The sequence below is a fragment of the Salvelinus alpinus genome, chromosome 1 (genome assembly GCF_045679555.1).
Source record: "Salvelinus alpinus chromosome 1, SLU_Salpinus.1, whole genome shotgun sequence".
Lineage (NCBI taxonomy): Eukaryota > Metazoa > Chordata > Actinopteri > Salmoniformes > Salmonidae > Salvelinus > Salvelinus alpinus.
This window is the reverse complement of record NC_092086.1, coordinates 51997136-52010754: the sequence shown is the minus strand read 5'-3', so window position 1 is coordinate 52010754 and position 13619 is coordinate 51997136. Positions and strand designations below refer to the sequence as shown.

Here is a 13619-nt window from a genome sequence, read left to right as displayed (position 1 = left end):
GTTTTATGAAACAAAAGTTTCAACTTGTTTTTTTTTTGCAGGCACGTAAGTTCAAAACTATATTGGCTCAACATGTTAATAGGAAACAGGTCTAATGAAACGACGACTAATATTTTATGAACAAATACAAAATTAAAACTTGATCAAGTGATTATTACGAAGCTGTTTGAGCTTTTGGTTATGAATTCATGCTAAATAGTTCTGCTACGACCCTTAGGCTATAATAATAACTATAGGCCTATATAGACTTATTTCGATGAAGATATCCTCGAGAATATTCGATTACATCGGTTTACTGTAACATCTATTTTCGTGATTACATTATTTACATTTAAAGAAAGAAAAAAACATACCTTGAAGAATCAGCATTGGCGGAAGTTAGACATCCAAAATGGCTGTCAGAATGGAACCACATAACAACACCAATTATTAACGATAATAATAATAATTAAAGCTTAATAAATATATATGTGGAAACTATTGTTGCATATCAGAATAACGATTCAAACGATCCGTCTTTCTCCTTTACGTTTTACAATAGAAAATAAGTGAACTTGTGAATTCTAACATTGTAATAAAGTTGTCATGGGTCCTTTTACACAACTTTTAAACGCATTTGTACTAACCATTAGGGTTTGGTAATCAAAATGTTAGTATTTAGCTGTACGAGGCCACTTCAGAAATGGTAGGTCTACATCGACTGCATTTTTTTTTTAAAGGAAACTGGACATATTCTGGTAAATTAGTTAGCTATAGTAAACGCTCAAGAAATAGCCTAGCATCTAATGTAAATACACGATATCTCTGAAAACTCAATGCAAAGTGTGACCTTTGAACCTATTTCATAATTAGCCTAAATGGAAAACAATAGTTTGTGGGCTAATTTTGATGAAGAAAATAATAGGCCTATCAAGGAACCTATGTGATTCAGGATATAAGAATTATTAGATCGGTGCTGTAAAATCTATGTTTGTAGAAATCTGCTAATAATGTAATTAGTCCTGAATACAATTCTTTTAATATTAACATTTCCAAACAATGCTGTAAGCATTTAACTTGATAGTTTATATTGATTGAAATTTCATTTTTGCCACCGATAGCCTACCATTTTTTGTGACGTTTTACACAACAATTTCTGATGTAAGGTCTGTCTGGGCTATGCGTGGACGTGGGACATTATGCGTATAGTTTATGTATGCATGTATTCAGTGAAGGCCTGAACTTTGACCTTTTTACAGGCAACAAGAGGAACAACAAAACTCCCGTCATTGATGTAGAAACAGGTTCGCTGGCCATGAGTTTGAAAAGCTGGGCCTTTTATCGCCTCCAAAATGTATATTTACAGTAGAGAACACCCTAGTTTGAATAAAATTAAAGAGAAATAGAAAAGAAACGACAGAACGGTGAGATCCTATAGAATTTGAGCAGGACAAAGCGAGCCCCCGAGTGCTGCTCCAGGACTCGCGCTTGGAGAGAGAGACCTGCAGATGACCCCGGAGAGATGGAAGCTCATCTGCGGCTCCTGACAGGCTGACCCACGCCTTTCGAGAATTAATTTGGGCCTGAACTCGGGGTGAACCTGGGCCTGGGGAGAGCGAAGCTGGCAAGCCGGGGCTGTTTGAGGCAGGGGCCTGGGCAAACCTATCCGCCTGTGTAAATATTGAACCAGTCCGTCAGAGGGTCGTGGATGAAATGGAACTGTCAAGTCTGCGTAAACTTTGGAGAAGAGGTGAGGCCACGAGAGAGAGCTTGGAAAAAAAACTTTGTCAAACTCGTTTCCTCAACTGGTAAGCCCCCCCTCCCCAAGTTCCCCCCACCCTACACTCCCATCCCCTCTCATGTTGTCAGCACCCTCCAGAACTCAATCCCTAACACCTGAAATAAAGCTTGCCCTCGGAATCACCTGTCCACTGCGAGCGCGTCCTGTTAGCTCAGAGAGGCTAAATTGGGCATTATAATTGCGTGGCAAATTTAGAACGGGCTATCTCGCGATTCTTGCTTTGGATGGAGGGGAGGAGATGTGGAGGGGGGTGAGGGTTGAGATTCTTTCAGTGTGAACTCATCGGGTTACCCCCTGACTTCTGTTTTTTCCCTCCATAACTCATCACAAGTTCAGGAGGCTGAGGTTTCTGCAAATATTGTTTTCATCTTTGATTAAGTATTTGAATTTGGGGAGAGTATGTGAGCCTGACATGAGTTGAAACGAGATTTGTTTTAAGGCAAATGGTTAATAGTTCAATAGTTCAGGGCTCCACTTTACAGATAATCAAAAAAGGTCACCTAGTGAAACACGGAAATGTCTTAAATTCTTTGTTATCAAAATAATGTTGCCTATTGGCCTACATTAAATGTCTAGATTATATGAAGGTTTATCTGAAAGTTTTATACCAGTATATTGTGTTAGGTTTGGCTTTTTAAACCAATAGTGGCTAACCAGGAGTGGGATAATGTCAATGTTGATTAGATAATAGCTGGGAGCTTGCGGTGTCTGATACTTGTGAGATTTGTTTATGACAGTTTGTGGTGAAACACGTGAAAATTGCATGTACTTTCAGAATTGTTTGGTGAGTTACTCATAGGTGGGCTGCGAGCTACCTGTTGGAGACCCACGGCCTATACAACGGCCTGTTTGGACAACTCGGTATACCATAGTAGGCCTATAGCGTCTTCGTCATTCTGTGACGACGTTGCACGCCGCTGCGGGGATCAGCGGCAGGATCAAAGCACTGCAGAGGGAGTGCAGGGGGGGGGGGGGGGCACAGGCCAAACGCCCAAACAGCAGGTTTGAAACTAACACCAACTGCACCCCAGATGGTCACAAGGGCACGTCATTGCCACTGTGTGGATCCACAGTACTATCATGCACGATTTTATGTTGCATTATAATGTTTACATTACAATGGAGTCTGTCCTTTAATGTAAGTTATTGTGATCTTACTCTTCACACTATAACAACGTTTATGGCCTCTCTAAAAGTGTACATTAAAAGCAATAGTTGTTGCGTTGTCTATAAAAACTCCTACGTCACCTATTTTGAGGAATGACTAGTATACTAATGTCATTGATTAAGAAATAATATAAATACACTATGTCCAGAAATAACCATGCTGTTGAGTATTATAGTTGTCAACCATGAAAGAAGCTCAGCAACTGTCAAATAAAACCCCCACCATCAGCAGATATAGGTGTAAGTCTTTTATCAGTTGATAAGTCATTGTTTAATAGGTGAAGTGGAAGCAGCGGTTCGTTTTAGGGCTACTTGTGTGTGTGTGTGTGTGTGTGTGTGTGTGTGTGTGTGTGTGTGTGTGTGTGTGTGTGTGTGTGTGTGTGTGTGTGTGTGTGTGTGTGTGTGTGTGTGTGTGTGTGTGTGTGTGTGTGTGTGTGTGTGGGCAGCCTTTCACCAAACCCCAGTGGCAGAGACGAGCTGATGATTGAGCTTGACACACACATTCCTATGCAAATGTACCTGCTAATCAAAGCTCAGTGTTTAAAATAGCCAAACATTGTAACTAATACAACTTTTGAACGTTTTTTTTTTATTACAAATATAGTGGTCTGTATTAACACAATATTGTGATATACCTACATGGTACTAATAATTGAAATAGCATCTATTGTGTTCTATGGAGGCCTAATTATCATACACCTGGCTTATTATCAGAAGATTGTTTAGTGAACAGTCTTGCGGTGGGCTAATGGCGTTGTACGTACATCTAGGTTGGCCGTCTACGCCTGTATATGACTATTTTATTCCCAGTTGTACTCTGTTTAGTCTTCACCTGCTATAGGGTCATGCATGGGGACAGCATTGTCATAGCTGTTGATGAGACCTTGATAGGCCTGAACATGGACAAACAATACCGCTCGCTAAAGAATGCGTTTTTATTTTCTCGTGAGTTTACCTCTCCAAACCTTCAAGGGTGTGTTTCAGAGAATGTTTGTTTTGAGCATATACGGAGAGTGTGAGGTGGAGAGCGACTTGAGGAGGGGAGAGTATGTTTACATGTTTAGATATTCCAGAGGCGTCCATAGTTAAAAAGGTCAGCGCGAGCCACCTGGAATGCACCGCAACATTCCCCACCCCATGCAGCGTGGAGGGCAACACTATTGGGCTAGTTTCGTAAATTCCACGGGGGTCAAACCAAGGGTAGGCTTACTGTACGCAGTAATACCATTGAAATACGTTTACCTGTGTCACTTGTGTGATGTACTAGCTATCACATATTTTGGGACAAAACTCATTCAAAAGGAATCGACCATGGCAACAAATAGGCTATAGGCTACTCTATGCCCTGGTTCATGCTGCGTATTTGCATAGGCCTCATGGAATAAACTTTTTTATTTTTTACAATCAATATATTCATTGAGAAAAATTATAAATGCACGTTAACTACCATAAATTATAATAAAACTAACAACAAAATCTGCAATATCTTATTTTTTATTTGAGGTAGACAGAGATGAACCAGCATTGATTGAGATCCTTTCCAAAAAAACATGTAAAACAGACATTAACTAATACAACTCAGTCGGTCTGCACATACAAATAATACAATTCACTACTATTGCCTGGAAATAGAAATGTAGGCCTAACCGTAGTAAATAAAACTAACATCAGAATACCCTGTTTTTCGCAAGACACTAGCCTATTATCAAAACGTTTGACAGCCTATTAATCCAAAAAGGCCCAATTCAAAAGTAAATTGTCGAGTTGGTTTCACTCAGGCAGGTGTTAAAAGTTGCAATAAACTTTCCTTTTAGTTGTATGACATGGTAAACGTTTTCTATCCTCTGGCCATTTAATAATATAAATACTCCCTCTAATCATCATTCGTCATTTTGGATAACGTCATCTTGCGTGAACCATTCCCTGTATAGGTTTAGTTCACGTCTACTATTTAGACAATAACAATAGGCTATACAGACATGTGTTGACATTACTAGAGTGAATAGCATTGGGTAATCCACCCGCTCGTGTTTAAATTAGTAATTTCACTGTATATTTCAATTAAAGAACATCCGACAAATCACACACACACAACTTCCCGTGTAAAGTAATACCCTGTAATTCTATAGTGCAAAGAGTCAGTAAAACATGAACCCTTTCTACATAACTTACTGACGGTAAAGTTGTTTCATGTCAAAACCTCTATACAAATAAGAAGAAATAGATTTTTTTTAAACACTACAAAATAGAAATAAATTCAACAATACTATGTTTTGCCAAGAGGCTCCCTGTATAAACATTATTATAAGGCTCGCTTTGAGATTTGTAAACATGCAAAAGTGCATCACTCCAATAGTCGTGGGTATGAATATTTACGACCCTGTACATCCAAACAGATTTTGTGGGGTGGAAAGAAACGTCTAGTCTAGAAAGATGTTGCGCACATCAGCCACAGTTGTGCTTTTGTCACCTCGTTTTTTCTCCCTCGAAGTGTACGTTTCGAAGTCATTATTTGAGTTTAAATCAATTACAAAACAAACTCCTCTTACAGACGTGTTGCATAACGAGTGGAATAGTCTATTCAAGCATGGATAGGAATGTTTTGACTTATTATCAATCAATTCACTTGTTCTTCCCATTCGAGTTCATCACTTTGAAGTTCAGTGCCTGCAAGTTGCAGTTTATTTGGTCCATTAGGTCTCCGAACTGGGAGACGCGCCAGGAGATATGGAGCTGGAATGGTCCGAGTTGTCTTCCAGGTCCTTGGAGGAACCCGTGCTCGAGGCTGAGGCCAGGCCCTCTTTCTCGCGCTTCTTCTGTTTCATTCTGCGGTTCTGGAACCAGATTTTCACCTGCGTTTCGTTGAGCTCGAGTGTGGCGGCGATTTCCACGCGCCTGGCCCGCGTCAAGTACTTGCTGAAGTGGAACTCCTTTTCGAGCTCGGTCAGCTGCTTGGTTGTAAAGTTGGTGCGGATGGTGTTCTGGGGTCCCATTCCATAGTCAGCCACTTTAGCTGTGAAAAAAGAGAGAGAAATAAAGAGTGGAGAAACGCATTAGAATCTGGAATAGGTTGTACGCCTAAAATATGTAAATTGTATTTGTAAAATATGAAAATTGTCCCATATTCGAAGTCATATTAATTTAAATTCACCAATCCATCGTTACATTTTAAAGCTCCTAAAGAAAAGAAAAAAGGTGTGATTGGACACCAATACCGCATAAATCATTCTTAATGATTAAAATATTTACTTGGAATGAAGATTGGATAATGTCATACTGAAGGGTTCATCAATTACACACCCAACCATTTCAAGTCCCAAACTGTTGACTACTGTATATAGGTAAGTTCACAGACTCAACCTCCTACTTCTTTTCCCATTACTCACTCCTGAATAATGAAATAAAGCTGCCCCACGTTGGGGGAGATATAAACACATATGATACGTGTAATTCCATATTCCGACCGTAATATTTTACGATCTTTGCCCACGGTAGTAGGCCTACTACGTGAGGTTAAAACGTGGGTCGGTGCACTCAATTCAGACGGGCCAAGCATGGCGAGGAAGGAAAGGCTGGGGAATACAATGGAGGCCAACTGAAACGAGAACTGGGACAAGTTAAAGATAACAGAGTTGGGTCACTTCCTAGGGCGTAAGAAAGCACGTCTGCTCGATGCATTAGTGCAAAGGCTGAGTAGACGGGGAGAAAATAACACATCGAGCAAATCTACTAGAGGCATGTCTGGTCAGAGATACCGCTATGACTCGGAATGGTGCTGAGAAATCCCCATATGTTGTGGATCAGAGATAGTGGAGTGAGGCAACACTATCCTCAGTCCTCAGTCATGTCCCTTATGGGGCTGGAGAGTGCGTGTGCATGTGCATTTGCATACCACATCCATTAGCCTACCTGAGCGGTGGGTCGACATGTTTGGGTCACCTGGTGGACTTGTAATGAACTTTGAATTACCTTATCTGACAATAACGTTTCGATTTCGTGCATGGGTCAGTGTGATTTTTCTTTGGACTCTCCCATCTCACCTGTTTTAGGGGGGTTCCTCTTGACTTTCATCCAGTCGAAAGTCTTTCCTTGTGGTGTTTGCTCTGCGTCCTTCTCCCTCTCCTGAGAGGCCGAAATGTCAACATATGTGCTCTGCAAATAACCCCGCTGGTGGTCCTGGCCCTCGCAGCCGTGGTGCTGGTACTGTGCCGCGGGGACAGCCCCCTGCGCCCCGCAGTATGCCCCTGCCAGGGAGCCGTAGTTGGGGCCTACATTGGAGGCGGAAAGGCCCGTTGATTGATAGTACATCCCGTCCTGCTCGTTGATAAAGTATTGTGGGTGTCCATAGTCCGGGTTTGCGCACGCTTCCGTCCCATATCCCGCAGTCCCTGTACTGCCATATGGAAGGACCATGTTGGCATGATGCGACTGGGGCTGATGATGATGCGCGTAGCTACTGCTCTGGTGCTGATGTTGGGCCACCACTGCCTGGGCGCTGCCTGCCACGTAAAGCCGTCCATCACCGTTATCACTTGTTGTGCCGGAGCCCGAGTGAAAAGGGGCCGGGAAGCCTTGGTCCATGTGGTGGTATCCGGACTTGGGTGAGTAGGCGTTCGGTCCACGGCTACAAATTGAGTACTCTAAGAAAGAGTTCATTCTGGAATTCTCCATGCGCAAATTGATGACGGAGGATCAACCTGCGTTTCGGGGGATTCCTCCTACCCTGCAACCTCTCGGTATGTCATGTGGAAGAGAAAAAAAGAAGCACTCACCTCCTGGAGAAGTCACCCTGGGATTCCCTATAACACTATTTTTTTTTTTTTACCTCAGCTGCTGGTCACGTGAGCCGTCACGGCGCCAATGGTGATGGGGACCTCCAGAAGTTTGTCAGCGCACCGCGATCATCGATCACGCCGCTGACATTTGCATGACAAAGCCACTTCAATCAAACCGGCCCATCAATCTGATAACAGCACGTATATGTCAAACCCCTCTGAAGAAACCTCTCCCGAACCGGCAGAGAATGAAATAAAGAAAGAGTTGGAAATTCGCTATCCCCCCATTTCGTTTCTCCCCTATTATTGGATTCCCTATACTTACTTTAAAAGTGTAGAAGTCCATTTGGTTAGGCCTATCAGAGGGTTGAGCTATGGTGAGAGGTGGATGCACTTTTCTCATTGCTACAACTAAATACATAAAATCCACTGTATTCCATGGCCTGGCCCGCATTACACAAAGAGGACTGCATAATGTCATTAGATAGTTCTGGCCCAAGCGAAAAGGGCTCACCACAGAACCCAATATCTGTTTTTGGGTTGAAATCTGTTTAACACTCGGATTGGAAGTGACGCCATCGTTTTCAGATCGCTCCCGAGCCTGCATTGGCCTATCTAATTTAATCAATGAGCTGATCTATTACAGAAACGTGGTTAGGCCGACAGCAAGCCTTCTGGTAGCAGAAAGACCAGCAGAAAGAACTCAGGATATCTTTCACTGATACGGAGTCCTTAGTATGTACAGTTCCATAAGGGTTGAATAGAACTTTATGTTTATGAAGGCAGAAAAAGTATTACTGAGCATCTTAAGCGGCATTATACTTATGTTGAAATGTGATACATTTTGTCATCCACATTCCACAACAACCAGGACGCCATCAATAGTGTAATGAATGAGTTGTCTAGACCTGTGGTTAACAAGCGTAGGTGGAGGAGGTGAAAAAACGAGGAAATGGCGAAGGCTAATTATTAATTGTGGTGACAATAGGTAAGAAAGTCTGCCTGTTCATGAAGCAGCCCACGCTCAAAGGAGGGAGACTGAAGAATCTCTAATATGTTTGCTCGTTGATACATGGTGGACGAGAGGGACTAACAATATAACGCCCACGGTAATTTGTTACTTGTCAGGATGTTTACTGTTCGGCTCGCATCCATGAGAACAGGATGGTTGCATTGCGCGGCCAAAAGTTCAAACCAAGTAGCTTGTTGTTGACCTCGGCGATATCTTTTCTCTCTTAAGAGTACTCCAACCTTTTAGTTACCAACCGTCAAATGTACTTATCGGTTTAGTAGAGCCAACCCATCGAGTGTCATTCGATATGCTGCCTCACTGCAAAGTAGTCCTAGTTTTCTAAATATTATTAATGGGTTATATAGTCGGTCTTTATAGGTTTAGTAGTCTACTCAGTTTACAATCATTTTGTCATTGACTATATCGGAAAAATTCAGTATTTTGGTTAACCTCAGCATGTTTCTTCAGAAAACATTGATTGCAAGCAAGTCAACCAGGCCTGGTATTTCTCATGAGAAAACCCCATGTCAACCTGCTTACTCCCACCGTCCCCTCACACACACAACACACTGCCCTTGACGAGTGACCCATATCGTTAGTTGAGGAGCGTTGTAACGCCTTAATAACAACAATAAAATAATGTGCTATCTTGGTTTTGCTTTCTTGTTTCAATTGGAGTTTTAAACTAGAGCTTAATACTTTTATTGATTCTTAAAACGGCCGTTCTCATTCTGAACAGCTATGTTTTTGTAACTCACAATTTATCTTTGTTTATTCAATGCAAAACATAGGCTAGATTACATTATATTCTTTATCGACTGTGTTAGACGTCAACTCTAATCTGGGATGTTGTATTTTTCATTAAAAATAATCTTATGAAGAAAAAAATGTAAACTAGCCCATCATTAAAGTAAAAAAAATGCATACATGTCTATCCTTCACTTTAACATAAAACATGACTTCATTTTTTTTAATACGAATTTATTTCTGAAAGTTATTCAAACTGCCAATGAAAAGGTAAAAACGTCCAAACGCTATTCAATCTACCAATGAGCAGCCTGCAAAACGTTTTAAAAGCTAGGTGTAAACGAAATTGCCCACATTAGGCTGTGTTTGTTTGTGGTTATAGCAGGCCTATTTGTTACATGGTACCTTTCAATAAACACTACCAATTGTTAACATTTTTTTTTTTAAAGGTAGAAAATGAAATAAAAAGCAATAGCCTACAATAATTAACAAATACCATTACACGTTGTGCAATAGGCTACGCTCCAGATAAAACTAAATAGCTATGTTAAACGTTTTTTTAAATATTAATTAACTATGGAAAATGTTATTGGTATTTTCACAATGAATGGAACATTTTCCTATTGGGGGGATTTAACGCACGGACGCATCTGACTATGCATAGGCTACGAATTCCTTCGATCATTTGTGTTCGTTTATTTATGAAAATACTTTTTGGGATTATTGAAAAATAAAATGTAACAACTAATATGCTCTCCGATATATCAACGTATGTGAGTTTATAATAAACATATCATTTACCTTAACACAATCAGTAATTTACATTGCAGACTTTTATAGGCCATTGAGGAAACATTAGGCTACATTTCTGCTGTAAACAAACTGTTGTGGCAAAATCACCAGTTAGCTGCGAGGTTAACGAAAGGTCACCGAGAAAGAAATCTTAATCCATCTAAAGATGAATTCAAATGCAAATGTAAACAGGGATTAGAATCTAACGCTCTGATCATTGCCCCCTTCTTAACACTTCGCAGCGTGTAATCCCTTTACAGAAACTGCTAACAAACAGAACAGATACGGCCATACAAGCAAATGGTAATGACACTAGTAGGACCCACCTAGCGGTACGACGAGGTAACAACAACACGGGGACTTCGATGTATTCTTCTTGGCGACGTTTTTTAACCGTCCCATTCCAGCTTGTCTTATCTGTTCAGGAGCATAAAAGTTATCTTTGTAGTACCACTCGAAATGATAACAAGAACATTTTATGAGAATATTATACAATAATCTATTTGATTTCACAGCCTGTAATCATAATAAAACTATCATGAAAATAGTAGGCTATATTAGTGGTTTATAAGGGAGGATAATAGCAAATGAAAAGGGAAACAATAAATATGGCTACATTATGAATATAATTGTATTGATAGCCCAGTGGATTTTAAAAAGTTGCAATGCTTGAAAGTGGAGAAAGTTATTTTAACATCTTTCTGTTGTGTTTTTAATATGATTCTCTTGCATAAAGCCAAACCATTTCCCCCCCTTTAGTTGGTCTACTGCTCAGTGCAAGATTCCAGGGCTGATTCTAGATAAGGAACACTTAGGCCCTAAGTGTAAAGAGGAATCTTTAAGAATGAGTCAGGAATTCCTATAAGACATTATATTACAGCTGAAGCATAGCCCTAAAACCTCTTTATTTCCCAGACCATTATGTCTGGTTCACCACGCTCACATGATAAGTAACTTTGCTTGAAACCTGTGAAGAATTATGTTGGCTCCTTGATCTTCAGTTTAGCAGGTTAACACTGTTTGGTTGCACACAAGAGACCTGGGTTTGTCGTATTGGTGTCGTGGCTAGTGTGAGTCCAAACGGGGGCAAAAGTATCTGAGGAGGTTTGGAACACCCATTTACTTGCAGTGTACACTCTGGATCTGAATGTGGCCTTCAATGCTGCCCTTGGGTACTTGTCTGATCCCCAAAGCAGGCTGTGCCCTGTTGTTTTGTTAGCTGACATGAATCATACATCAGATGCAGATGGGCGGCTAAAATCATAATCATTACATCACAATCTACAAGCCTTGTTTTGTTAGCAATGTCACTGCAGCCAGACTCTTTTGACTCTACATAGTGGCAGTGGCATCATCCTCTCCCCCATCCTCAAGTGCTCCGATGCTGCGATCTGGCATTGACCAAGGCTCTGTCCCAAATGGCACCCTATTCCCTATTTAGTGCACTGCTTTTTAACCATGGCCCTATTCCCTATTTAGTCCACTACTTTTGACCAGGTTCCATAGGATCCCATAATGCACAATATAGGGAATTGAGTGTCATTTGAGACACAGCCCAAAGGACTCTGCCCAAGTGTTTTTGCAAATGATGATGCAAATGGCGCTAGGCGATTTGCGTCAGTATACGTTGCTGTTTTCGTTTCAGCTGGCTGAGCGTGGAGATGCCATCATCACCGGACCCTTATGTCCTACTGCCTCCAGATACGGAAAACAATATTTACCTACATGCAAAGCTACTGTCCTCCAGCTCTATCCAAGCAAGGAAAGTGTATTTGATGTGTTCTCTCAGGGATGTTAACTCACTCTGCGTACTGTACACACATAGCTTTGGCTTTTTGCATTTTGTCTCACCAGCTTTGAGAAGGTGAAAGTAGTGAGGCTCAGAGACACTCATATGGTGCTATGTGTTTTGATATTCAGAATGATAGAAATGAGGGGGGTGTTTGTTGTGTTTCATGGATAGCTTAGTCTAGTAGTATTCTGGTAATATGGACCAGTTGCTCTAAACTCAATATACCAATGCACTATTATAACACTTCTCTAATTTGCCAAATTAATGTTCAGTGCCTTCAAAAATATTCATACCAACTTGACTTATTCCACATTTTGTTGTGTAACACAGCCTGAATTCAAAATAAATCTGAATAATTTTCTCACCGATCTACACACAATACCCCGTAATGACAAAGTGAAAATTAAACACAGAAAGATCTCATTTACATAAGTATTCACATCCCTTTGCTATGAAACTCCAAACAGAGCTCAAGTGCATCCAATTTCCTTTGATCATCCTTGAGATGTCACTACAACTTGATTGGAGTCCAGCTGTGGCCAATTAAATATTTTGGACATGATTTAGAGGGAAACACACCTGTTATATAAGGTCCCACAGTTGACAGTGCATGTCAGAGCAGAAACTATAGCATGAAGTCCAAGGAACTGTGCGTAGATCTACGAGAATTGTGATGAGGCATATATCTGGGGAAGGATATTAAACAATTTCTAGAGTGTTGAAAGTTTCCAAGAGCACAGTGGTCTCCATCATTTGGAAGTGGAAAAAATATGGAACTAACCAGACACTGGCTAGAGGTGGCCATCCGACCAAACTGAACAACAGGGCAAGAACGACCTTGGTCAGGGAGGTAACTTGGAACCCAATGACCACTCTGACAGAACTACAGAGTTCCTTGGCTGAGATGGGAGAACCTACCAGAAGGACAACAATCTCAACAGCACTTCACAAATCTGGGCTTTATGGGAGAGTGGCCAGACAGAAGCCAATCCTGAGAAAAAGGCACATGACAGCACGCCTGGAGTTTGAAAAAAATGCATGTGAAAGACTCTGAGATCATAAGGTAAAAGATTCTGTGGGCCGATGAGACAAAAATGTAAAACCAGGCACAGCTCATCACCCGTCTAACACCATCCCCACTGTTAAGCATGGTGGTGGCAGCATCATGTTATGGGGGATACTTTTCAGCTGCAGGGACTGGGAGACTGGTAAGGATAAATGGAACAATGAATGGAGCTAAATACAGGCCAATCCTTGATGAGAACTTGCTTCAGAGTGCAAAGACCTTTGACTGGGGGGAATTTTTATGTTCCAACAGGACAATGACCCCAAGCATACAGCCAAAGCAATGCTGGAACGGTTTCAGAACAAGAATGTGAAAGTCCTTGAGTGGCCCAGCCAAATCCTAGACATGAATCCTATTGAAAATCGGTGGAAAGACATGAAGACTGCTGTTCACCGCGGCTCCCTGTCTAACTTAACAGAGCCTGAGAAAATCTGCCAGGAAGAATGAGAGAAAATCCACAAATCCAGATGTGCAAAGCTGATGCAGAC

At 41.2% G+C, this 13619-nt stretch overlaps 1 protein-coding gene and 1 pseudogene across 1 annotated transcript; one reads left to right on the top strand and one right to left on the bottom strand.

Annotated features, from left to right (window-relative positions):
- Positions 1 to 4425: 4425 nt before the first annotated feature.
- Positions 4426 to 8223, bottom strand: LOC139579988 (homeobox protein Hox-B1-like). Its single transcript, XM_071408636.1, has 2 exons — positions 6988 to 8223; positions 4426 to 5960 (listed from the first exon to the last, which is right to left on the bottom strand). Exons 1-2 carry the CDS (start codon positions 7616 to 7618, stop codon positions 5641 to 5643), a joined length of 951 nt encoding a protein of 316 aa, XP_071264737.1. The 5' UTR covers positions 7619 to 8223; the 3' UTR covers positions 4426 to 5640.
- On the top strand, positions 7629 to 13305 carry LOC139562770 (uncharacterized; annotated as a pseudogene).
- The last annotated feature ends 314 nt before the right edge of the window (positions 13306 to 13619 follow it).